This window comes from Salpingoeca rosetta, assembly GCF_000188695.1.
Source record: "Salpingoeca rosetta unplaced genomic scaffold supercont1.22, whole genome shotgun sequence".
Taxonomy (NCBI): Eukaryota; class Choanoflagellata; order Craspedida; family Salpingoecidae; genus Salpingoeca; species Salpingoeca rosetta.
The window spans coordinates 1,002,644-1,025,730 of NW_004754912.1; the positions used below are offsets into that span (position 1 = coordinate 1,002,644).

The following is a 23,087-nucleotide window of genomic DNA, read 5'->3' on the forward strand; positions in this document are numbered from 1 at the left end:
CTGTGTCTGTGTCTGTGTCTGTGTCTGTCTGCCTACCTACCTACCTGCCTACCTACCTGCCTACCTACCTGCGGACCTACCTGCCTACCTACTTGCCTACACTTGCATGTCTCCTTGCATGTCTGTATTAGTGACTCCCACTGCACGTATTCCATCCCTCCCCGCTCACTCTTTGTTCCCACCACACCTTCCCCTCCTGCCATCACACACCTCGCTTGCTGCCGCTTTGCCAGTCTGACATCCAAGAGCGCACATTCACGCGATGGATCAACTACCACCTGGTTTGTCTTCCTTCCTTCAACACACACACACACACGCCACACACACACACACGCCACACACACACACACACGTACGCAACAACCCACACGTGCTCCTCATCTCTCGTGCACAAATAAACCCGCCCCCCCCCCCACCCGGCCGCGTCCTCGCCATGCACGTGCTCCTCGCACACAGGCGGACCGAGGCATCACAGTTGGCAAGGTTCATGAATCGCTGAAAGATGGCATTGGTGAGTGCAAATGCGCCGCCGCGATGCGAGCGTCGAACGACTCCTCTTCGCTATCAACATGGTGCGGCTCGCCGGTGTATCTCGCTTTCTCGTTGCTCACAGCTCTCCCACTCCCACTGCGTTGCTTGCTTGCTTGCTTGTCTCGCTTTGTCTCGCACGTAGCGCTCATCAACTTGATGGAGGTGCTGACGGGCAAGAAGTCAAAGCGGTACTTCAAGAACGCAAACAACCGCATCCAATACTTTAACAAGTCAGTGGACATGACATTGTGCTCTGCTTGTGTGTTTGCGTCCCTGTTTGCGTCACTGTTCGCGTCCCTGTGGATGCTCTTGTCCCTGACCAAAGCGTTCGTCTCTGTGCTTGCAGGCTCTTGTCAATGTGCAAGCTTGTTGTCGCCCTTGCTTCAGTACCCCAACAATGCCTTCATGAGCTTGCCTGCAGGCAAGAATTCGCATCCTTACTTACCCCGACCGCATCACACACACACACACACACGTGTGCTTCTTGTGTGCACTGGCAGTGTGGACGTTGCACTGAAGATGATCAAAGCCGAAGGGATTGAGCTGGTCAACGTTGGCGGTGCCGACATTGTGGATGGTATGAACTGGTCCCTGTGTTGCGCTTCTCCGCTTTAAACAGCATTTTGCGTTCTGCTCCTGAACCAGTGTCACTTGCCAGTGCTGGTTACACCTTCGACACATGCGCGGCAGCTCTCGTGATGCCTTACGATGATGTTGAGGGCTTCAGTCATCTCATTCCCACCTCCATTCACCCATCCCACCGGCCCTCACTGCTCACTTTTCTTTGTTGCGCGCGTGCATGTCGTTGTTGACGCCTGCAGAGCAGTACACGCCGTGCATGGGCTTGATCTGGGCCCTCATTGGACATTACACCATCAACCGAGGCGGCAAGAAGGAGGTCATGAAATGGGTAAGTGGTCATCTGTTGTACACGTGTTCTTCTCTGTGATTGGCACGGCTCAACAGCGGATGGCACACGTACTGGTTCACGGCTGGCCTATTGCTGGTGCACACATGCACTCACTCACGCACTCACATACACATGCACACACCCTCACACCCTCACACACACACACACACACACACACACACACACACACACACACACGCACGCACGCACTCACTCACGCACTCACATACATGCACACACACACACATACACACACACACAGGTCAATGACATGGTTGGCTTGCGAACGCCGTACAAATTGGACCCAGCGCACTTTGCTGACAACCTCACGTCGGGAAAGCTGGCCTGCTGCCTCGTGGACGCCTGCTCCCCTGGCACCATCGGTACGTGCTGGTTTTTTGTTGTTGTGTGCGTGCATGTGTGTGTGTGCATGTGTATGTGTGTCTGCTAGTAAGAGAGTCATTGTGTATGTGTGTGTGTGTGTGTCTGCCAGGAGGTCATTGTGAGTGTGAAAACAGGTGTATGTACATCCGCAAAGCCAGGCGCTCTGCGTTCCTCAGCATAATCTCACCATCCGTGCCTCTGGTCCCCTTGGTTCATGTCTTCCATGCTAGATGTCAATGCTCTCCCGCCCACCCCGCTGGAGCGTGCACAACTCGGTGCGGTCGTGCTGTGATTGCATTGCAAGCACAACCTGTCTCTTGCTTATGCCCGTGTACCCGTACACCAGTGAACCAGTGCCCCTTCTATCTATATCGCCTGCTGAATTGCTCACGTACAGAAATGCAGAAATGCTCACGTTTCCTCCTCATGCGCACATCTCCACACATACATACACACACACATATATACACATATATATACATATATATATATATACGCATATGCACACGTATGCACACCACCACAAACACCACAAACACCACAAACACCACAAACACCATAAACACCACAAACACCACTACTGCACCCCCCCCCCGCAGCGCTTGACAAGGGCAAGGCCATTGGCATCCCGCCCGTGGTGGAGGCCGTGGACCTGATCAACCCCAACATCGACGACTTGAGCGTCGTCACGTACCTCGGCGGCTGCCAGACCGTCTGTCCCGAACCCCCCGAGTACGAACTCACAGAGGACTTGCCCCTCAAGGCACAGGTAGGATGTGTGCATATGTGTGCGTGCGTGTGTGCGTGTGTATGTATGTGTGCGTGCGTGTGTGTGTGTGTGTGTATGCGTGTGTGTGTGTGTGTGTGAAGGTAAGCGAGATGTCTGTATGTGCCCCCACCAACCCTCTGCAACTGATGTATTCCGCTCTTTACACCTTGCATGCATGCGACTGGTTTGTATTTCCCCCCTCCACATTCTACTCACCTACTTTCGTTGCTTGCAGGGCCTGTACATTGAAGTTGCAAATGCACCCCCAAGCAACATCACGCCAGAGGAAGGCGAAGGTGCGTGCAATTGTTGCATGTGATTGTGCATCTGGGTTGTGTCGTTCGCTCTTGCGTTTGACCTCTTGAACTTGAACTTCATTGTTGACACATGGTGAGCAATTGGATACAGCCGACGATCAATCTCACAACAATCCCACATACACACAAAACACACACACATACACACAAAAAACACACACACATACACACACACACATACACACACACACACACACACACACACACACACACACACACACACACACACACACACACACACACACACACACACACACACACACACACGCATACACACACGCATACACCAGGGAACAAACGCGGGCTCGTGTTTGAGCCGACAGAAAAGGGCGGCGCGTACGAGGTCACCATCATGTGGAATGGCATCCCCATCACAGACGGGCCCATCGTCCTCCCAAACACATGAAGCAGCGGAAGAGGAGGGGGCGGGGCTGAGGTTGTTAACACAGTAAAGCAGAGAAGCCTGCATGCAACACAATGAAAGAGCACACACACACACACACACACACACACACACACACACACACACACACACACACACACACACACACACACACACACACACACACACACACACAAGCACACAATTCCCAACGTCATGGGAAGAAGTGCGCGCAAAACTCGTATTGCTGACGTGTGTTCGTTGCAAAACGACAGCAGTGTTTGCACGCAAACACACACGCACTCTTCTTTCTGTTTGATCGAGGGTGTGGTGGTGTGTGGTGGTCTGCGTGTTGACACAATCAGGTGGCAGCACGCTGCAGCTGCTGCACGCGATCTCTTCCCCTCCCCTTTCAAGCTGCCGCATCAGCCGCGTCAGCAACAGGAACAGCAACAGCAAGTCGTGAGTGTGAGCCATGGGTGATGTAGTGCAGAGAGAAGGACAACAACACCAACTACATCAACAAGTACAACAACCACGACAAGCACATCAACAACAACAACCACAAGTCGAACAACAGCACCAACAACAATACCAGGACCGCACGGGCATGTTGAACGGATCCGGCACAGCCAACGCAAGTGCGCCGCTACGTGATGGTGGTAACGCCAAGGATGCCGATGTGATGTCGTTCGGCCTCCATTGCTGGCATCGCCTCCAACCTTTATTGCACGACACGAACGTGAGCGAGGTCGTGTTTCGCACGGCCGCAAACGTCCACCTCTACCAGCCATACACCCACCTCAGCGACACGCGCGTTGAGCAGGCCTTTCACAACTTGCAGGAGCAGCTCTCCAACGTCCCCACCGACCGCCAAGCAGCCGCCATCACCCTCGCGGTGGGTTACGCAACAGCGGAGAAGAACGTGATCGCGAGTGGGGTAGGGAAGGAGGGGTTGCTCGCGGCCTTGAATATACTCTCCAGCACTCCCTGCAAACACACACACACACACACTCACTCACTCACACATACACACACGCGCACGCATGCACACACATACACACACACTCACTCACTCACACATACACACACGCACACGCATGCACACACATACACACACGCACACACACACACACTCACTTACATGCACGCAAACACACTCACACACACTCACGCACGCCACTCTGCGCAGGGAGAAGCCAACAGCGGCGCGTTAAAGTTTGAGGCGCACGACACGGCCGAGGATCGATTGGATAAGCTGCGCCACTACATCACCGACCTCTCCCACGAGTACTTTGCGTCCCACTGGCACGCCTCCCGCGCCTTCTTCAGGGCGAACCGGCAGACCTTCCTGCACATCCAGGAGCGGTTTGGTCCCCGCCGCGATCCATCTTCGCGCCTCGCCCCGCTCGACCGCACCGTATCCGCCCCTGTCCTCGGTCGCGGCCTCTCCCCAGCCTCCATCTCATCAGCGTCCCCATCGCCGTCCCCTCGTTCGTCCGTTCGATCGTTTGCAGTGCTGCGCACCCCGACCACAGCCGCGTGCATGGTGGCATCCACGTGCGACGCGCGGGACAGCACTGCACCCGACAACAACAACAATAACAACAGCAGCAGCAACAACAACGACGACGACGACGACGACAGCGTGCAACCGACTATCACAGACCGCCACCCCACAGCCAACGACGCAGCGACAGACAGTGTTGCAGCATCGTCATCGGCACCAGCACTGCTATCGCTGCGCAAGACGGTGAGCGCGCCCACACGGCGATCGCCACGACTGCAACTGCAGCGTGAGAGGAGGGGTGAGACGCGATCTCCAAGCACAGCGGCAACGAGAGCGGCACCGCCTGCTGGTCGTGGTGATGCGAGTGATGCAGGCGATGCGCGCATGCTCGACCAAGAGCCATGTGGTGTTCTGATGGTGGAGGAGGACGCCGAACAGAGACGAGCGTACACCAACAATGACAGCAGCAGCCATGACAATGACGACAGCAGTATCGAGCAAGGTGGACGATGGATAGAGGACGGAAGTGCAGGCGGTGGGGGTGTCAACAGCCATACTGCTGCAAGCCATGTCGGTGAATTCGGAATCACGGTTGCTGGCGACAAGGACAGGCAACGTTCAAGTTGTACGGCAGCCACCGCCGGAGCAGCACCACCCACAACGAAGCGAGCGAAGATGGGAGCGATGACAAACGCACAGGAGAACACCACGGCCACTGAAGACAGCAGTGCCACTCGTACCGGCTCCACATCCTCTTTCCCTTTCGCAGCTGCCGCCAACCAGCAGGCACGCCAAGGATCCACGTCTGACACAACCACGTGCACCATCAACACAGCCAAGAGCAGCAGCAACCACCACAACAACCTCAACCTCAACCTCAACCTCAACCACGATGGTTGTGCTCCCCACCACCACCATCACCACCATCATCGTCGTCGCCATCACCCCCCTTCGGCCACCAACGCGACACCACCACCGGGCAATGGTGTGCGCGAGTTTGTCACGGCGTCCTCTGTGACCATGCGCACGTGGTCGCGAGCTGTCACCGTCGTCAGCGAGCTGGACGAACTTGAAGAGATTTCAACACGCCACCGCGTGTGCATCCTCCTCTTTGCCGCAGACTACTGCAACAGCTGCCGCTCTCTCAAGCCAGAATACCAGAAGGTGCGCGCGTGTGTGTGTGTGTGTGTGTTTGTGTGCGTGCGTGCGTGCGTGTGCGTGTGTGTGTGTGTGTGCGTGTGTGTGTGTGTGTGTGTGTGTGTGTGTGTGTGTGTGTGCGTGTGTGTGTGTGTGTGTGCGTGTGTGTGTGTGTGTGTGTGTGTGTGTGCGTGCGTGCGTCGCATGCACGCGTGTGTTTTCGTGGCCATGTTGCCTGTCTGTGTTATGATGAGCTTGTCGGGCTTGGTTTCGTTGCATTGCAACCTCACAAGCATCGCCACTTTCCACAACCTCTGTCCCCCACATGTCAGGCTGCAGAGATGTCATCCCTGTCATTGCCGCCCACCGCACCTTCGCGCACACACACCATCAGCGCCGCAACCACCAACAACAACAGCAGCAGCAACAGGGATGCTGTGGCGTGGCTGGTGGTGCTCGGGCCGGACAGCAGTGCAATTCGCGATAAGTTTGGCATCAAGCGATATCCGACCATCCTCCGCATCGCAGACGGCGCCGTCGACGTGAAGCGATCCAGGTGTGTTCGTGTGTGTGTGTGTGTGTGTGTGTGTGTGTGTGTGTGTGTGTGTGTGTGTGTGTGTGTGTGTGTGTGTGTGTGTGTGTGTGTGTGTGTTCGTGTGTCTATGTGTCTGTGTGTGTGTGTGTGTGTTCGTGTGTCTATGTGTGGGTGTGGGTGTGTGTATGTGACTGTGACTGTTGATGACGTTTGTTGTGTTGTTGTTACACATTTTCTTTGTGATGGCACCTGGCCCAGTATCGCCGCATATCTTCCACCAGGATCGTCCTCACCACCACCACCATCACCACCATGCCCTTGCCCCCCCCCCACACCCAATCACTTTGGTGACACCAACACCAGCACGTGTCCGCGCACGGCTGCGGCGCTGCTTGCGTTCGCGCACGGCGACCACGGCCCGTTCAGCCCCGTGGACGACGTGACGAACGACACGCATCTTGACGAGTCGATGGACGTGTCTGACTGGCGGCGGGCCCTGCTCAGGAGCGGCATCGACCAACTCGACGAGCTGGAGGTGAAGTGACCGCAGAGGCAAGGTGTGAGGGAGGGAGTGACAGATAGGCAAGGAGTGAGGGAGGGAGAGGGGTTAGGCAGTGGTTGGCTTTGCCTTTGCTGTGCTCTGCTGTGCTTTTGTTTGTTTGTTGAGTTGTGCGTCCCTGCCTTCATACCTCACGATGACTTTACATGCGTTTGCTCGAATTATCAGCGTGATCGACAAGCAGCAGAGGCGCACTACCATCAGACAATTCACGAAGGTAACACACACACACACACACACACCACACACAAACACAACACGCACGCACACACACACATAGCACACCACACACAAACACAACACGCACACACACACACACATACACATCGCACACAAGCACACACACACACAAGTACACGCACGCACGCACGCACACACACACACACACACACAAGTACACGCACGCATGCACGCACACACACACACACAGCATGCCGAGTGACATGCCGTAAATCTGAGGATTGTTTCAACTCTTCCACACAACACTTCCATTCACCTACCGTGACCTCAACCACGAATGACTGTGTGGTGGCTGCACAGACGCGAGCGTTGCATGGGATGTTGACGATTCCCTGGCTGCTCTCTCCGCATATGCAGCACTTCCAACAACAGCGACAGCGATGATGACAACGGCAGCAGAAACGGAAGCACGGGCGGCTGCGCGGGTGCTGTCTGCATTCCGTGCAGATGCTGACAAGTTGAAAGCGTCGCCGCTTGCACACAGCGCCACCAGTCATCCACCACCACCACCACCACCAGCAGCAGCAGCAGCAGCAGGAACAACAACAGCAGCAGCAGGAACAACAACAGCAGCAGGAGGAGGAGGAGGAAAGACAACAGATTCAGGGGCAGTGATGAGAGCAGCACCATCATCTCACGTCGTGTCGCCCCCGCCGTCGGTGTGTGGTCGAGGACAGACAGCCAGCACCAGCAGCAGCACATCTGTCGCTTCAAGCACATGGAGCAGTGGCAGTGGCAGCAGCGTTGATGGCGACCAACAACAACAACAACAACGACAACAACAACACGATGGGCCATCACCGCCGCCGCCACCGCCACCGTGCGAGCAGGCGCCATCCATTGTCTCGTCCGTCGTGACACCGCCCTGCTGCCGCATCAAGGGAAATGTTCCCCACATCGTCTTCACCGGCGGCGGTATCGGCTCAGGTACGCATCGGCACGTGTATTCATATGCGTGTGTGTGTGTGTGTGCGTGGGATGGAAGGAGTGCAGATCATCCACCCACGCTCGTTTGCCTTGAGCTTACACACATGTGCACGCATATCCACGCATGTATGCACATGCACACCACGCACACATTCACACATTCACACCCGCGCAGGCAAGTCGAGTGCATTACGACAGCTGCACGCGTCGCCGCTGTGGTCGCAGTGCGGACCACGCTTCCTGCACATCGAAGCAGACGCACTCAAGGACAAGGACCCACTCTTCAAAGCACTCAAGGTGATGATGATGGTGGTGGTGCTGGTGATGACGCGAGACCATCGCGATGATTCGCGTGTTTCTGACGTCTTTAATCGCACACACAGACACACACAGAGACACACACAGATTCACCCACACACCACACACGTGTACATTCACCCAAACACACACACACGTAATATGCACACATGCGCCATACACGCTGCTGTTTCCATTGCCCCTTCATCCAGGGTGTGGGCCAGTCGCGAGCGAGCGAGGTGGTGCACCATCAGTCAACGCGCACCGCAGAGGGAATGCTCGCTGTCGCCGTTGCGCAGCGCCGCCACATTGTGTTTGACAGCACAATGATGTGGCGCCCCTTTGTTGAGCAGACGGTGGCCATGTTGCGGGACTGCGAGCACGAGTACCGCCGCGGCCCCGGTTATGTCGTCGGCAGTGGTGGCGGTGTGACGGAGACGTACTGGGAGCAGGTCAAGGTGGGCGTGTGTGTGTGTGTGTGTGTGCGCGCATATGTGTGTGTGTGTGTGCGCATATGTGTGTGTGTGTGTGTGATTTACACGCCTCTCTGCTCCCCCACCACTCTCTCGCAACATCCCGACTCACGCCCCTCCAAACACACCACAATCATGGCGATGATGGGCAGGATGCGACGACGAAGCGACCGTATCGGCTGACGATGTTGGCTGTCACGGCGCCGCCGCACGTCGCTGTTCGCCGCGCAATTCTTCGCTGGATCGTCACTGGCAGAGGTACAATGCGTGTCGTGGTTGATGGGGAGTGGATCGTGTTGGTTGGTGGTGATGGTTGTGGTTGTGGTTGGCTGGCTGTGGCTTGCGGTGCATTTGTGTGCCTTGCGCATGTGCCTGTTCTCTGCGGCTGCACTTGTTTGTGGTGCCATCTTGTTGCACCACTGCGCGTACACCTCCACTCGCCTCACCGCAACCACCACACCACCCATCACCCCACATGGCAGCCCCGTCGCCAACGCGGCAGGTGCTTGCGTCGCACAAGATGTTCTCTGCAAACTTCCGCGCATATGCGCGCATGTTCGACGAGATTCTCCTGTTTGACAACGGGGACGATAGCGACGACAGCGTTGACATCATGCATGTGCTGCCGCCGACGCTCCACTACCTCATCTCAACATCACACGACGTGAGCCTGTGATAGTGTGTGTGTGTGTGTGTGTGTGTGTGTGTGTGTGTGTGTGTGTGTGTGTGTGTGTGGCTGTGGTTGTGGTTGTGTGTGTGTGTGTGTGTGTCGCGGTACTTTCGTTTTTATGACATCTGACACGTTATCAACTGACACGAATACATACACACACACACACACTCCCACACACACATACACACATACACTCCCACACTCCCACACTCACTCGCAGGTGCCGTGTACTGCGAAACTGATTGCTGTGAAGAGCGTTGATGACTCGGACGTTCGCGTGGTTGACATCGACGCATATGTCCGGTTTTTGAAGAAAGCGGACCTAAACCCCGCCGCCACATGTGCGCACGAGGTGTTTGAGCAAGCGTGACTGCACCGAACTGTACGCATGTGTGTGTGTGTGTGTGTGTGTGTGTGTGTGTGTGTGTGTGTATGTGTGTGTGTGTGTGTGTGTGTGTTTCCATGACATCATTTCTTTGTTACTTTTCCCTTGTGTTTGGTATTGTCACAATGTGGTTGGTTACCTTACCTTGCGCGCTGTTGCGGTGACGTTACACACTCTTCCGTCCCTTCCCCTCGAGCTTTGTTGTGTCACTGTGTGTTCGACCAACTCGTTTCCCTGGTGCGATGCGGCGCGTGTGCGCCCTCGGCTGCTGTTCGGCTCGCCGTCAAAGGGAAGGGGGTTGAGTATTCATTTGAAGAAGAAGTCACTGTTCGTTATGAGTTGGAAGCAACGACGCTGCCACTGTCATCTCTACTCGCAACCATCGACAGGAAATGGCATTAAACAACCAACGCGACAAACGAAACCGCATCTCACACGCAAGACCGCAGAACAGGCAGGATAAGAAAAAAACGACAAACAAACAACAAACTCACACACACACACATACAAACAAACACACACACAAACAAACAAACACACAAACACACGCCAGCTGGTTTTGCATCAGCTCACAGTGATGGGAAATGAACCGAAACCACATGTATGTACAGTCGCGTCTGCTTGCTTGCATGCGTTCGCGCGAGTGGCTTGCAGAATCACGCACGCACGCACGCATGTTTTTGTCTATGGGAAGCAAAAGGAAACACACGGGGGTCTCTGGTGTGGTGTTGCTTAAGATGCGTTGTGGGTCGCCGCCTAAATGCGCTCATATGCCACTCGTTTCTGAAAAGCAGTTCGGTGGCAATGGTGACGGTGGTGGTGGTGTGGTGGTGGTGTGAGAATGGTGGTGATATCACGACGCTAACACGTGTCTACGCACATGCATACAAGTGTGTCTACGCATGTCCCATTGTCCAAACAAATCCCATTGCTCTTCGCCTTCGCTCCGTCTCCCCCCTCCCCTCTTCAACCAATCCATCAGTTTGATGTCGCACCCTGTTTCTTCTCTGGAGAAGAAAGATGGTGATGACAATTGCCACAGCTACCACGCTGCCCACAACAGAGCCCACGATGCGTCCTGTGCGTGTGCGTGTGCTCGTGTGCGCGGGTGCGGTGAACACGCTTTGTGTCCCCGGCGATGATCCAATGGGGGTGGTCGCGCGCACTTCAACCTGAAGCACGAACGAAGAGCGCAATATGAGGGAAGCAGCAACGTGAGAGGGATAAGGGAAGCAGCAACGTGAGGAGAAGTGTGGCAATCTGCTAAGTGACAATCGCGCAAGTAATGGAGACGCACACACACACACACACACACACACACACACACACACACACACACACACACACACACACACACACACACACACACACACACACACACACACACACACACACACACACACGAAACTCACAATGTAGTGGGCGCGTGACTTGAGCGGGGGAGCGAATGTGACGGTGGTGTGTGTGTTGTGCATTCCCTTGGCGGACGCAGACCCCATCACCTGTGATGTCATCTGATCCAGCACCACCACCCGATATGTGACCTCCCCACACCCGCCATCGTGCGATGTGGGCCCCCACGTGAACGCCGCCGAGGTGCTGGTGAGATGCACCATATCCACCGATGCCGTGCCCGGCGCAGACGGCGTTGCGGCCGGCGCCACCGTCGTGATGGAATATGGCGATGCGCATGACGCAAGCGTTGTTCCGTTTGACGCAACAAACCGCGACCTCACGCGCACCGCGTACTGCTCGCAGCCGAGCGGCAGCTGAAATGCAGCCAGCTCGTGCCGCCCGGCAATACCGGACACCACCGTCTCAAACGCCGCGTGCGTCGTGTTGCGCACAGCGATATCGTACACCATGTGGTCAAGGAGGTCTGACGTGGTGTCTGGTCTGGACCAGCCCACAGTCACGTGCGCCCTGTCGTCCGCAATGCGCCGTGAAGCGGACACGGCGTTCATGGAGCGACATGGCGTCCAGAACATGTTCGTCTGCATGCTTGCCCCGAGATGCGGGTCGTACTCGGCTTCCAATTCCAGCTCCGAGGGTGTGGATGTGGTTGCGATGACGCCGCTGGAGGCAAACGACGCCGTGCTCCCTGATGACGGCGATGGTGCCGCCTTGCCTTTGCTCGAAAACGTGAAGTTCACGTGCGCGTCATGAACCGAAATGTTCCAGTACACAAACCCTGGAACGTCGTCAGCCGAAGACCCTGTGTGTGTGTGTGTGTGTGTGTGTGTGTGTGTGTGTGTGTGTGTGTGTGTGTGTGTGTGTGTGTGTGTGTGTGTGTGTGTGTGCGTGCGTGCGTGTGTGTGTGTGTGTGTGAGTGCGTGCGTGTATGTATGTGTGTGTGTGTGCGCGCGCACGCGTGTGCGTGTATGTATGTGTGTGTGTGTGTGTGTGTGTGTGTGTGTGTGTGTGTGTGTGTGTTAGTTTGAGCAGCACCACCATACAGACAAGCCAACCATCGCCATCACATCACACCACATCACAGCACGTCACACGATGCCACATCACACAACAACACAACGCAACACAAAACAACCCCTCCCTCCAAATCACGTTGCACGCCTTTCACGACTTCTCTCATCTCCCAACCCTTCCACACCTGTGGGCGAGCAAGTGAGATGCACTGCGCTTGGGTCGACGTCCTCGCCATCACAGGCGCAGCGCAGGAAACACGACGACGTGTCCGAGGATGTGTTGTAGCAGTGCCTCGCGGTACCCATTGCATCCAAACGGTCAGGTACGAAATGGGATGGCCTCGACACGCACGATCCAAGCACGGGCTGGGAATTCAGCACAAAGCACGCCACCACCATCGCCATCGCCATCACCACAGCAACAGCAACACCACCACCAGCCGGTGGGTGTCGTCGTGTGGAAGACACCACCACCATCGTCATTGTCGTGTCAATCTGAAGAAATCTGGAGCGTGGATGGCGCGGGTATTGTAGAAAAGTGGCCATTTCTTCCACAATATTTCAGCAACCGCGGAAGCTGCTGCACACAGGCGAGAGGATGTGCGAGCGAGATGGTGGTGCAGATGAAGATGAGTTGCCACCACTGTATGAGCGCTTGCTCGTGCAGCGAGGTGCCATTGCCTCTCTCAAATGCAGCACAGTGGCCGACATCGAACTGCCCAGGGTACATCCTGAATGTTTGCCCTGGCGCTTGAATTGCCCCACCTTTAGTGTGTGTGTGTGTGTGTGTGTGCGTGCGTGCGTGTGTGTGTGTGTGTGGGTGCGTGTGTGTGTGAAGCGCTGCTCTGTGCTGGTGTGTAAGCGTGTGCGACTTATCGAACGAGGCTTCTTGAGCTCACGCGCATACATCCACATGCATGTTGCGTTGGATCAGCACACGATGCGGTCTGTGATCACGGTTGGGTGGACCGAGGGCAAGTGGCACAGCGAGTTCTGCTTTCGCGTGCACGTGCTGTGGGAGGTGATGCCGCGCTTCACGCGCGAATTCACCGGTGGGCCGGGCCCCGCTGGCCTCGGTGACTTCGCGCTCGCCAGTCACGTATTTGACGCGTTGGGCGTGCGCGATGGAGCATCAGACACGGAGGCGGAAGAAGACTTCACAGACACAGACGAAAGCAGCGAGTATGCACGGGACATTGAGAACGATGAAGAGGATAGCATGGGCCAGCTTGACTTGGATCAGCCCGCCATTCCCGAAGACGAGCGATGGATGCCAGTTCAATACAGGTGACACTGTGCCCTCTCTGTGTACGCATGTATGTACGCATGTATGTATGTATGTATGTATGTATGTAAGTATGTATGTATGTAAGTATGTATGTATGTATGTATGTATGTATGTATGTATGTATGTATGTATGTATGTATGTGTGCGTATGTATGCATGTGTATGCATATGTATGTGTGTGTTTGTACATGCATGTAACAAACATATGTGTATTCTGTCGAATAGTGCAGTGAGCGTGCCGCCGCCCATCATTGACTGCTGCTCATGTTTTGACTCCAACAAATTGTGCTACTGCCAGGGAATCAAGAGGTGCAGCCGTGCAGAACGCAGAGGCCCCCCTTCGATACAAGCTACCCCCAATTGGTCCGTTGCTCGAACATGTCCGCACGCCACCACTGCAATATTGGCAACGATTGCAGCTCCAGCGGCCCTGTCGATGTCACACCACAGAGTCAACACTCCGTGCACAGGCTATACATGCGCACTCACACACTCACTCACTCACACACAAACACACAAACACACACCAGATGCTGATGTGCAGACGTGGACGACGGTCGGTGTTGTTGCCGGATCGCTGCAGAATGCATGGGGCGACCACTTTATCTACCTTGCACATCTCATCAGCTCGGTGCGGTACACGGTGCCCTGCTTCTACTGCTGCTTCTGCTGCTGCTGCAGTGGCTGCTGTTGTTCTGGTTGTTGATGGTGGCCGTGGTGCTGGCTCTTTGGTCTGTCACGTTGATCGTTTGTGCTTGGTCATGCGCACCACGCGCACACCTCACACACACACACGCACACACACACACACACACACACACACACACACACACACACACACACACACACACACACACACACACACAAACCACACAGGGGACGCAGCACGTGTTGAAGGTGCACGGCACGAAGATGTCTGTGGAGGCGGCGATAGCTGAGCGGCACCGAGAAACGCTGGAAGATATAAACGAGGCGCTGCTGATGGACAGCAACGTGGAAGCGGAGATGCAGAAGCTAAAGCAGGAGTTTGAGGAGGGCAACTTGTCATGCGAGACGTTTGTGTCCATTCTCTCCACGGGCACAGATGCGCTGGAGGTGGAGTTTGCCCCGACCATGATGACTGCGCGAAGGTTCGCTTGTTTAATGTCGATGCTGCATACGTACTAACGTGCTGTGTTGTGCTGTTGTTCACTCGATGCTCACGTTGAATTGCTCACTCACACGCACAAACATACACCCTAACTCGCTCACAACGTAACCCCCCCCCACACACACACACACACGCCCCTTCCCCACCCCACACAGGATCAAGACGAACGCTGCGGTGGTCTGTATTGAGAGCGTCAACACGCACGGGGCGACATTTCTGCTCTTCGCATCAGACAAACACGTGGAGCTGTCACGACCAGCGCGCACAACCGCACACGACATGCTGCGGGCAACGGTGAAGCAGGCCGTGTTCGTGCTGCGGCATGTGCTGAGGGACAGGGAAGCAAAGGCAGAGAAGCAGCGCACACTCAGCATGCTGTACAGCGCCCATGCTGGTGGTCGTGGTCGTGGTGGCGGTGATGACGATGATAATGGTGACGTGTTGGAGAGTGAAGGGGAGGAGGAGAGTGGGAACGGCGTCGACGAGAACACGCGATCGGTTGTAGCCCGGCTTGGCATGGGCATCCAGACACTCCCGCACACGCGCGCAGGCGACAGCGACGTGAGCGGCGGCGAGACCGGCAGCGGGGACGAGGACGAAACGGAGTGGGACGACAGCGAGGCGCCCCCGTCCATGGACGAATACGGAAGCAGTCTCGCCGTGTCTCGAGAGACCACAGCTGAATACGACGACGACGACGACGATGATGATGATGACGACGACGCTGGTGGCAGTGATGGTGGTGGTGATGATGATTGCAGTGGTGGTGGTGGCAGTGATGATCGCAGTGGTGGTGGTGGTCATCGTCGTCGTGGCAGCGGCGTGCGTATCAGCAGCAGGCGTCACTCGAGCAAGACAACCATCGCTGCTGATGGCGATGATGATGATGATGTCGATGGCGGTGGTGATGATGATGACTACCTGGTGCCCATCGTGTGGACAACGCGAACGGGCGGCGACGACGACGATGATGACGATGATGACGATGACGATGATGATTTTGAGATTGTCATCGAAGAGATTGGCAGTGATGATGCTGGTGGTGGTGGTGGTAACAGCAACGGCAGGAGCGATGACGACGACAGCTGGCTCAGCGGTAGTGACGGTGGCGATGCTGGTGCTGAGCTTGATTTGGCAAATGAGACGTTTGTACTCGGTGACGATCAAGATGACAGCGAAGAAAGCGACGATGACGATGATGACGATGATGATGGTATTGTGTTTGCAGAGGACCCCGAGGAGCGCCGGCTCAACGAGATGACAGACATCGACTTTGGTCACAAACCAACAGACGTGCGTGTGTGTGTGTGTGTGTGTGTGTGTGTGTGTGTGTGTGTGCGTGTGTGTGTGTGTGTGTGTGTGTGTGTGTGTGTTGATTGCACCTCACCCGTGGCTGTTTGTCTGTTTGCGTATAACAAGTGGACTGTGCTTTCATCCTTCCGCTTCCTCGTCCCACCCATGTCCACTCATCATCACCACCACCACCATCATCCTCAGATACCGACCATGGGGGCGCTGTGCATTGATCAAGTGCTGCACTCCATTCGGTTCCGCGAAGAAGACGAAGATGAAGACATGTTTGGCTTTGACTTCAGCAGGGGGAACAGCCAACTGCCATTCGATGATGACGATGACTATGATGATGATGAACGCTTTGACGGTGATAGTTGCGGCCTTCGCTACAGCAGCATTGGAGGTGGTGACATGCAGCATGGTCGTGGTGACAGCGACGGCGGTGAAGAGAAGGTGCAGCTGGCTCGGTTGATGGGCACTTTTGCCGGCAAAGCATATCTGCTCTTCCCAGGCACACGCTTCGGTACAGTCGTACATTGGACGCCGACGGGGGTTGTGTGTGTGTGTGTGTGTGTGTGTGTGTGTGCATTATCAAGCCGTGTGCGTTGATGTTTCGTACGCATCTTAATGGACATGATGCCAAGCACACCGCTCCCTTCCCACTCTCAAACACACGTACGCACAGAGCTGACAAACCGCCCACCCATCCCTCCTTCCATCCCTGTTCTTCCAATGCCCCGCCCGCCCCCGTTTGCCATCATCAGAGTTCCAGTCCGCGTCCCCTGTCCACCTCGTTGCGTTTGTGCACCCCGACGCGCGTGTGCACCGTGCAGTGATGCGATGGACAGATGGAGTGCTCGCGGTGCAGCGGAGTGCAAGCTACCACCAGCCGCACACGGGCAGTGACAGCAGCGACGTTGCCGCTGATGATGGCGGTGGCGGTGGCGGCGATGGCTTTGGTGCGACCGGACTGAGTGCCGGGAGTGGTGTCGCTGGCGACGATGACGACTGGCGGGTGCAATCGACGAAGCGACCGTGGCTCCCCGCGCCGCTGACCACCATCACAGACGACATTGTTATCATCCTCTCAACCATGATGGGCCCAACCATGGTGTTCAGGTGCAGAATTGACGCACGCGCACGCTCATAACCTGCGCGTGTCTGTCTGTGTGTTTGCAGGAGAGGGGAAGACATTGTGTGTGTGTGTGTGCGTGTGTGTTGTGTTTTTTTGTGTGTGTGTGTGTATGTGTGTTTGTTGTGTTTTTATGTGTGTGTTGTGTTTTTATGTGTGTGTGTGATCAGGTGTGAGAACCTGTGAAGGCCTGTGTATATGCCTGGAAGCAGATGTGCAGTGTATTTGTTGCAACATCTCAAGTGGAGATTGAAATGTGTGCATGTGCTGGCAGGGAGCCGTTTGAGCACGGGTTTGATCACGGATATCCGCTGGCCCACAGCAACGACTGCGACACTGTCACGTGCTATCTCATGGCAGACCTTGTGAGTGTCATGCGTCTGTGTCTGTGTCTGTGCGTATTTGTGTGCGCGCGTCTGTGTCTGTGTCTGTGCGTATTTGTGTGCGCGCGTCTGTGTCTGTGTCTGTGCGTATTTGTGTGCGCGCGTCTGTGTCTGTGTCTGTGTGTGCGTGTGCGCGCGTCTGTGTCTGTGTCTGTGTGTGTGTGTGCGCGCGTCTGTGTCTGTGTCTGTGTGTGTGTGTGTGTGCGCGCGTCTGTGTCTGTGTCCGTGCGTGCGTGTGTGTGCAAAGAAAGTACCTCAATGGCCCATGACCCTTTCATCATCATTCGTTCGCCACCAACACCAGTTCCTGACGGGCGCGACCACGATTGCACTCGGAACATTCTCTGGCTGGGTCCTCATCTACGCCTTTGATGGCACCAGTCAGTTGCTCTCGTGGCTGTGGTTCTGTTTGTGGGTGGGTGGTTTATTTGTTTGTTTGTTTGTGTGTTGAGGACAGCAAATCAAGCTGCGTTCACATACATATTTACGCGTGCGCATGCGACGCTCACCACCGCCATCACCACCGCCATCAGTGTATCAGCTCGTGTCGCGGCTGAAGGTTCCCGGACCTGTGCAGTCGATGTGCCAAGCACACATCATCAACACCGTCGTGCCAGACATTCTCGTGCACACCCCCACGACAACACACATCTTCCAGGTGTGTGTGTGTGTTTGCATGTACCAACTTTGTGCACTCAATCTGTGCACTCAATCTGTGTACTTACTCTGTGTAACTCATTCTGTGCACGACTAAAACGATCCCCCTCCCTCTGCTTGTCCGTGCTATTGCTTCCTCCGTGCAGCTGCAACAGGACCTGCTGCTTGCGGCCATTGAGGAGTTGGTTGCTGTCGATGGCAGCGGGAGCGACCACCACGCCGTGGACGGTCATCATGGCGGTGGTGATGACGATCATGATGATGATCATGATGATGGTGGTGATGGTGGTGGTGATGGTGGTGGTGATGGTGACTTCATGGATAGCCCTGACGACCAGAGTGCCCGATGTGAGGACAGCGTCGATGAAGACGGAGAGGAGCAGGAGACTGGCGGGGATGGTGATGGAGAACGATGAACACACTGACTGTGGAATTTCATCAACTGTAATGGACATATCTGCGCTGGTGCTAATGATCGTATTGTAAAGAAATCGTGGTTAACTTTATATGACTGACATTGTTGGCAACTCTGTATTGGTTGGTGTGGATGTGACGACGTGACGAGTGCAATGGTGCTGCTGTGTGCGTCGGCAGAGACTTAAACAGACGCAGCAGAAAGAATGGTGGTGGAGACAGAGAGAGGAACAGAGAGAAACTGAGAGGCAGAGACGACGGATGGTAAGGATGGTAACGTGTGTGGTGTGTTGTGCTGTGCGCGTACACACCACGTACGTGACAACAGGCAAACGAATGGTGGCTGCCACGTGCATCACTTGCGTGGCTTCATCTGCGGCGTGGTGTACAGCGCTGTTCCGTTGGCAGCGTGATAGGTGACTGTCATGAACTCTGGCGTGACGTGGAAGGAACCAAACCCTCCAAGCATGGGGTTGCCGCTGCCGTCGTTCCACACAGAGAACTTGATTGAGTCTGTTTTGGCGTTTGTCACATCACAGGTGTGGTGGTGGTGGTGATTGTGGTGGTGGTGGTGCATTGGCGGAGGCTCGGTGAGAGGGGGTTTGGAGTGGTGTCAAGAGACGAGGACGGTACGGGCATTCGAATACACACACGCGCACGCACGAACGCACGCACGCACATACACACACACACACACACACATTTGCACAAGAATGCTAGTGATCAGGTGTGCGGCGCGCTCACCATCTGGGCACTTGTGCACGTTGGAGTTCTTGTAGCAGCAGTTGTCACCGGCACCAGTCAACACATACACGGGGCCCTTGCCTGAGGAAACAAACCAAGACAATGGCATGGATGGTCACGTGTATTGAAAAGGACGACGGTGAGCTGTGTCCACGACAATGAAACTGTCGCCAATGTGCGTGGTCTCCCATGCAAGGCGGCATTCTTGGTGCCTCACACTCAAACGCGCACGTGTGAACCAGCTGGTATCCTCTTGCACACACATGTGCGCGCACAATCATACAATCATGCACAATCATACAATCAATCAACTCCGCATACTCGCCCAACGAGCACGCATGTTCACACCTTCGTCGATGTGTTCAAGGCAGTGGTCGTGGCCGCACACATATCCTGTTGCGTTGTACTGCTCCAGCAGCGGTTTCAGGCGCAAAACGAGCACAGCAGTTGGGCCATGGGAACACCCAGACCACACTGAATGTGTGTGTGTGTGTGTGTGTGTGTGTGTGTGTGTGTGTGGTTGGATGAGGTGACAAACGCACTCGAGGTGGATTTTGAGAAGCGCATGTCACACGTTTGCGCACATCATTGGACAATGTATCAACATGGCCTCGCTCTCACCTGGGTAGTGACCGCCAACCCACAGGTAGTCTGCTGTGGACTCCTTGATGGACTGCTCAATGAACTGCCACTGCGTCTCTGCCAGCTCAGGATCAGCAGGGCCAGGCAGCTCCCCAAACTTGTCGGGGAGGAGATCACTGTTGCCTGCAAGCAACACTGTTGAGCACCATCACACACACACACACACACACATACATACACACATCCAAATCACATAAACGGCAGTGAGTATGACATCGCCTTGCTTTATACAACTGCTGTGCTGCCACAGAAAACAAACGCCGACCCCCAACACACACACACACACACACACAAACACACAAACACACAAACACACAAACACACACACACACACACACAAACACACAAACACACAAACACACAAACACACACACACACAGAGCTTGAGAGTACCGGTGTCAATCATGATGAGGTCGAGGGTGGTGTTGCCGCCTTTGCCGCTGTTGAAGGAGAAGGTGCGCTTGTAGTGCGTGTCAGGCATGGTCCAGCGTGAAGAGATCTTGCTGTATTCAATCTGGGCTGTGATGTTGCCGAGGTGGTCGTGATTGCCGGCCACAACATAGAACGGGATCTGCAGGCTGTCGTCCGTGTAAACGTCCTCAAACGTGGCCCGGAATCGAAAGTTGTGCTCATCGCCTTGAATGCCAGTCGTGTAGAAGTTGTCGCCCTGTCGTTTGCATTTTGTGTATTTGTGTGTGTGTGTGTGTGTGTGTGTGTGTGTGTGTGTGTGTGTGTGTGTGTGTACGTGTGTGTATGTGTGTGCATGTGTATGTGTACATGTGTATGTGTGTTGCATGTGCATGTGATGTGTGTATGTATGTATTGCACTTGTGAGTGTTGTTTTGTCCCTTGCGTTTGAGCCAGGGTGAATGAAAAGGGTTGTGCTTCTGCTCCAAGTGCATGCAGGAAAAAGCCGACAGCAAAAGATCAACGAACCTGCCAGCACCTCACCACCGTCGCTCATACTCTGCCTCCTATGTTCATTACGAGGACACTCCCATACATTCACACACATGCACACACCCACACACTTACACACTCACTCACTCACTCACCCGCACAACAAACACCACGGCTTACGAGTGCAAGGACGAACTGAGCGTTGATGTCCTTTGCCACCTTGGCCATGCCGCTTGCACAGGCCACCTCTCCCGGCTCCGTGTACGGTGGCGTTGGCTGGCGTTCATTTGACAAACATGGTCGTGGAAGTAGTGGTGGTGCAAGTGAGTTGTCGTGACGTGAGGAGGTGATGCGATCGGCAGAGGGATCGAAGCGTCAGTGGCATGCAACAGACGCACTTGAAGCCAACCAACCAACAACCCTAACAAAACAATTAAGAGTTGACGAAGAATGTCATGGTAATCAAACAACACACATGCAAACACAATGCGTACACTGCGCACGTACCTGGCCACCCCAATCGCCGAGCGTCAGGAAGTTAAGCTCACTGGCACTGGCACTGGCACACACGCCAGCCCACACCAGCAACGCCACACAAAGGGCCCGTTCACAGCGAGTAATTGTGATTGCTGGCGAGTATTGGCGAAACTGGTGGTCGGTGTGCGTTCGTGGCGAGTAATTGTTTTCTGCTGACTCACATGTGCAGCGATTGGCGCGCCGTGTTTGGCGCCAGTTGCCGTTCGAAGAGAAACCGTCCACTGGATATGGCGGAGTCTGATGTGTGCTTTGAGTGTGGGGGGAGTTCAACGTACTGCAACGAATGTACACGCTGTTCAAGGGTGCTTCACAAACAGTGTGCGGCCCTAATGCGCATGCAGCATGGAGCGGTCACGTTGATCTGTGTGCAGTGCATGCAGCCACATGAGGAGGCTCCGGCTGGGTTCATTCCTCCTTCACGTGAGTGTGTGTGCATGTGCATGTGTGTGCATGTGTGTGCATGTGTGTGCATGTGTGTGCATGTGTGTGCATGTGTGTGCATGTGTGTGCATGTGTGTGCATGTGTGCATGTGTGCTTGTGCTTGTGCTTGTGCTTGTGCTTGTGATTATGTGTGTGTGTGTGTGTGTGTGTGTGTGTGTGTGTGTGTGTGTGTGTGTGTGTGCATGTGTGTTGGATCGTTGCTGTTGCAAGTCGTAACTGAGTTGCGTTTCGTGTGTCTGCTTCAGATATCATGGGCTCGTTTCCGCCTCCCCGCAAACAACCACAAGTGCTTGTCCCGGAAACCCAGGACTCAAGTGCGTCGCAGCGTGTCCAGTCCCAAGGCTCGACCTTCGATGAGACGCAGTCCCAGGATGGAGACATCATGGCACCCCGGTCTTCGCAAGCTGCGTCTCTTGTGTTTGGAGGACGCCCCCTTCCTCTTTCCCAATCACGGGTGGGCTCTTCTCGAGCACGAGTGTCTGCTTCTGACTCGCAGGACTCTAATACATCTCGGCGGCGTGTCCAGTCCCAAGGCTCGACCTTCGATGAGACGCAGTCCCAGGAGGGAGACAGCATGGTACCCCGGTCTTCGCAGGATACAATGAACCCCACCCAATCGTTATTGGCGCCTCGCGAAGAGCCGTCGTCGTCGTCGGCTAAACGGTCCAAGCGAGCAGGCGGCAACAGGACCAGGGGGAAGGACGCCAATCCCAGGGGCCCGCTGGTATCGTGCCCTATGTGCCCGTGTGCCTCCGTGCATGCCCGATTGTATGTCTGTGACTTCGTCTGTGTCTGTATAAGTGTGTGTTTCCATGTATGTGCGCGTGCATGCCTGCATTTGGCTGGCCACGCTCTCATGATTGTGTTCGCTTGCAGATTCCCTGGACCAGGCGTTTTGAGGGGATGACGTTGGACGAGGCGCTTCTGGAGAGAGTGCGCGACCGAGTGTTCACTGTCGGTGGTCTTTCCAGCATGAGAAATACGGACTGGGTGGGCCATTGCTAACGAGCTCAGTGAGTACGAGACGCTGTGTGCATGTGTGTGTGTGTG

General features: G+C 55.2%; 6 protein-coding genes across 6 annotated transcripts in view; 4 read left to right on the forward strand and 2 right to left on the reverse strand.

Annotated features, from left to right (window-relative positions):
- Nucleotides 1–3,379, forward strand: part of PTSG_07456 (uncharacterized protein) — a 3,812-nt gene extending 433 nt beyond the window's left edge. The window contains exons 2-11 of the mRNA XM_004990904.1: nucleotides 234–281; nucleotides 457–511; nucleotides 674–761; nucleotides 1,032–1,108; nucleotides 1,353–1,441; nucleotides 1,704–1,824; nucleotides 2,056–2,100; nucleotides 2,425–2,594; nucleotides 2,830–2,890; nucleotides 3,202–3,379. Coding sequence (XP_004990961.1) covers nucleotides 234–281; nucleotides 457–511; nucleotides 674–761; nucleotides 1,032–1,108; nucleotides 1,353–1,441; nucleotides 1,704–1,824; nucleotides 2,056–2,100; nucleotides 2,425–2,594; nucleotides 2,830–2,890; nucleotides 3,202–3,317 — 870 coding nt within the window. The 3' untranslated portion in view covers nucleotides 3,318–3,379. The remainder of the gene's footprint in view (nucleotides 1–233; nucleotides 282–456; nucleotides 512–673; nucleotides 762–1,031; nucleotides 1,109–1,352; nucleotides 1,442–1,703; nucleotides 1,825–2,055; nucleotides 2,101–2,424; nucleotides 2,595–2,829; nucleotides 2,891–3,201) is intronic.
- A 147-nt stretch (nucleotides 3,380–3,526) lies between these two features.
- On the forward strand, nucleotides 3,527–10,014 carry PTSG_12588 (uncharacterized protein; the record flags this gene model as incomplete). Its single annotated transcript, XM_004990905.1, has 11 exons — nucleotides 3,527–4,191; nucleotides 4,486–5,967; nucleotides 6,273–6,496; nucleotides 6,839–7,010; nucleotides 7,203–7,251; nucleotides 7,575–8,201; nucleotides 8,377–8,498; nucleotides 8,711–8,956; nucleotides 9,124–9,229; nucleotides 9,454–9,635; nucleotides 9,865–10,014. The coding sequence occupies exons 1-11, from the start codon at nucleotides 3,769–3,771 to the stop codon at nucleotides 10,012–10,014; spliced, it is 3,783 nt and encodes a 1,260-aa protein (XP_004990962.1). The 5' UTR covers nucleotides 3,527–3,768.
- Nucleotides 10,015–10,318: 304 nt separating this feature from the next.
- On the reverse strand, nucleotides 10,319–12,980 carry PTSG_07459 (uncharacterized protein). Its single transcript, XM_004990906.1, has 4 exons — nucleotides 12,641–12,980; nucleotides 11,442–12,244; nucleotides 11,025–11,201; nucleotides 10,319–10,812 (listed from the first exon to the last, which is right to left on the reverse strand). Exons 1-4 carry the CDS (start codon nucleotides 12,936–12,938, stop codon nucleotides 10,786–10,788), a joined length of 1,305 nt encoding a protein of 434 aa, XP_004990963.1. The 5' UTR covers nucleotides 12,939–12,980; the 3' UTR covers nucleotides 10,319–10,785.
- A 33-nt stretch (nucleotides 12,981–13,013) lies between these two features.
- Nucleotides 13,014–18,971, forward strand: PTSG_07460 (uncharacterized protein). Its single transcript, XM_004990907.1, has 12 exons — nucleotides 13,014–13,179; nucleotides 13,390–13,742; nucleotides 14,042–14,106; nucleotides 14,274–14,374; nucleotides 14,620–14,873; nucleotides 15,049–16,186; nucleotides 16,391–16,709; nucleotides 16,951–17,305; nucleotides 17,593–17,683; nucleotides 18,006–18,081; nucleotides 18,235–18,359; nucleotides 18,505–18,971. The coding sequence occupies exons 1-12, from the start codon at nucleotides 13,054–13,056 to the stop codon at nucleotides 18,772–18,774; spliced, it is 3,273 nt and encodes a 1,090-aa protein (XP_004990964.1). The 5' UTR covers nucleotides 13,014–13,053; the 3' UTR covers nucleotides 18,775–18,971.
- PTSG_07461 (type 5 acid phosphatase) lies at nucleotides 18,807–21,734 on the reverse strand. The gene is made up of 7 exons (XM_004990908.1): nucleotides 21,566–21,734; nucleotides 21,239–21,334; nucleotides 20,552–20,825; nucleotides 20,138–20,293; nucleotides 19,865–19,990; nucleotides 19,517–19,597; nucleotides 18,807–19,285 (listed from the first exon to the last, which is right to left on the reverse strand). The coding sequence occupies exons 2-7, from the start codon at nucleotides 21,284–21,286 to the stop codon at nucleotides 19,128–19,130; spliced, it is 843 nt and encodes a 280-aa protein (XP_004990965.1). The 5' UTR covers nucleotides 21,287–21,334; nucleotides 21,566–21,734; the 3' UTR covers nucleotides 18,807–19,127.
- A 553-nt stretch (nucleotides 21,735–22,287) lies between these two features.
- The window catches only part of PTSG_07462 (uncharacterized protein), a gene marked incomplete at both ends in the record, with an annotated part of 3,170 nt that continues 2,370 nt past the window's right edge, over nucleotides 22,288–23,087 (forward strand). The window contains 2 exons of the mRNA XM_004990909.1: nucleotides 22,288–22,761; nucleotides 22,914–23,027. Of these exons, the coding sequence (XP_004990966.1) occupies nucleotides 22,288–22,761; nucleotides 22,914–23,027 (588 nt within the window). The remainder of the gene's footprint in view (nucleotides 22,762–22,913; nucleotides 23,028–23,087) is intronic.

Coding starts and splice junctions, on each gene's coding strand:
- PTSG_07459 (XM_004990906.1), bottom strand. CDS start 12,938: ATGACGATGGTGGTGGTGTCTTCCACACGACGACACCCACCGGCTGGT. Junction 12,245..12,640: donor TCTCACTTGCTCGCCCACAG/GTGTGGAAGGGT, acceptor ACACACACACAG/GGTCTTCGGCTGACGACGTT. Junction 10,813..11,024: donor TTCTCCAGAGAAGAAACAGG/GTGCGACATCAA, acceptor ACTGCTTTTCAG/AAACGAGTGGCATATGAGCG.
- PTSG_07461 (XM_004990908.1), bottom strand. CDS start 21,286: ATGGCCAAGGTGGCAAAGGACATCAACGCTCAGTTCGTCCTTGCACTC. Junction 20,294..20,551: donor CCTCATCATGATTGACACCG/GTACTCTCAAGC, acceptor GGTGCTCAACAG/TGTTGCTTGCAGGCAACAGT. Junction 19,286..19,516: donor CGTGCACAAGTGCCCAGATG/GTGAGCGCGCCG, acceptor ACGCCAAAACAG/ACTCAATCAAGTTCTCTGTG.
- PTSG_07460 (XM_004990907.1), top strand. CDS start 13,054: ATGTGCGAGCGAGATGGTGGTGCAGATGAAGATGAGTTGCCACCACTG. Junction 13,180..13,389: donor CCGACATCGAACTGCCCAGG/GTACATCCTGAA, acceptor GCGTTGGATCAG/CACACGATGCGGTCTGTGAT. Junction 16,710..16,950: donor CTTCCCAGGCACACGCTTCG/GTACAGTCGTAC, acceptor TGCCATCATCAG/AGTTCCAGTCCGCGTCCCCT.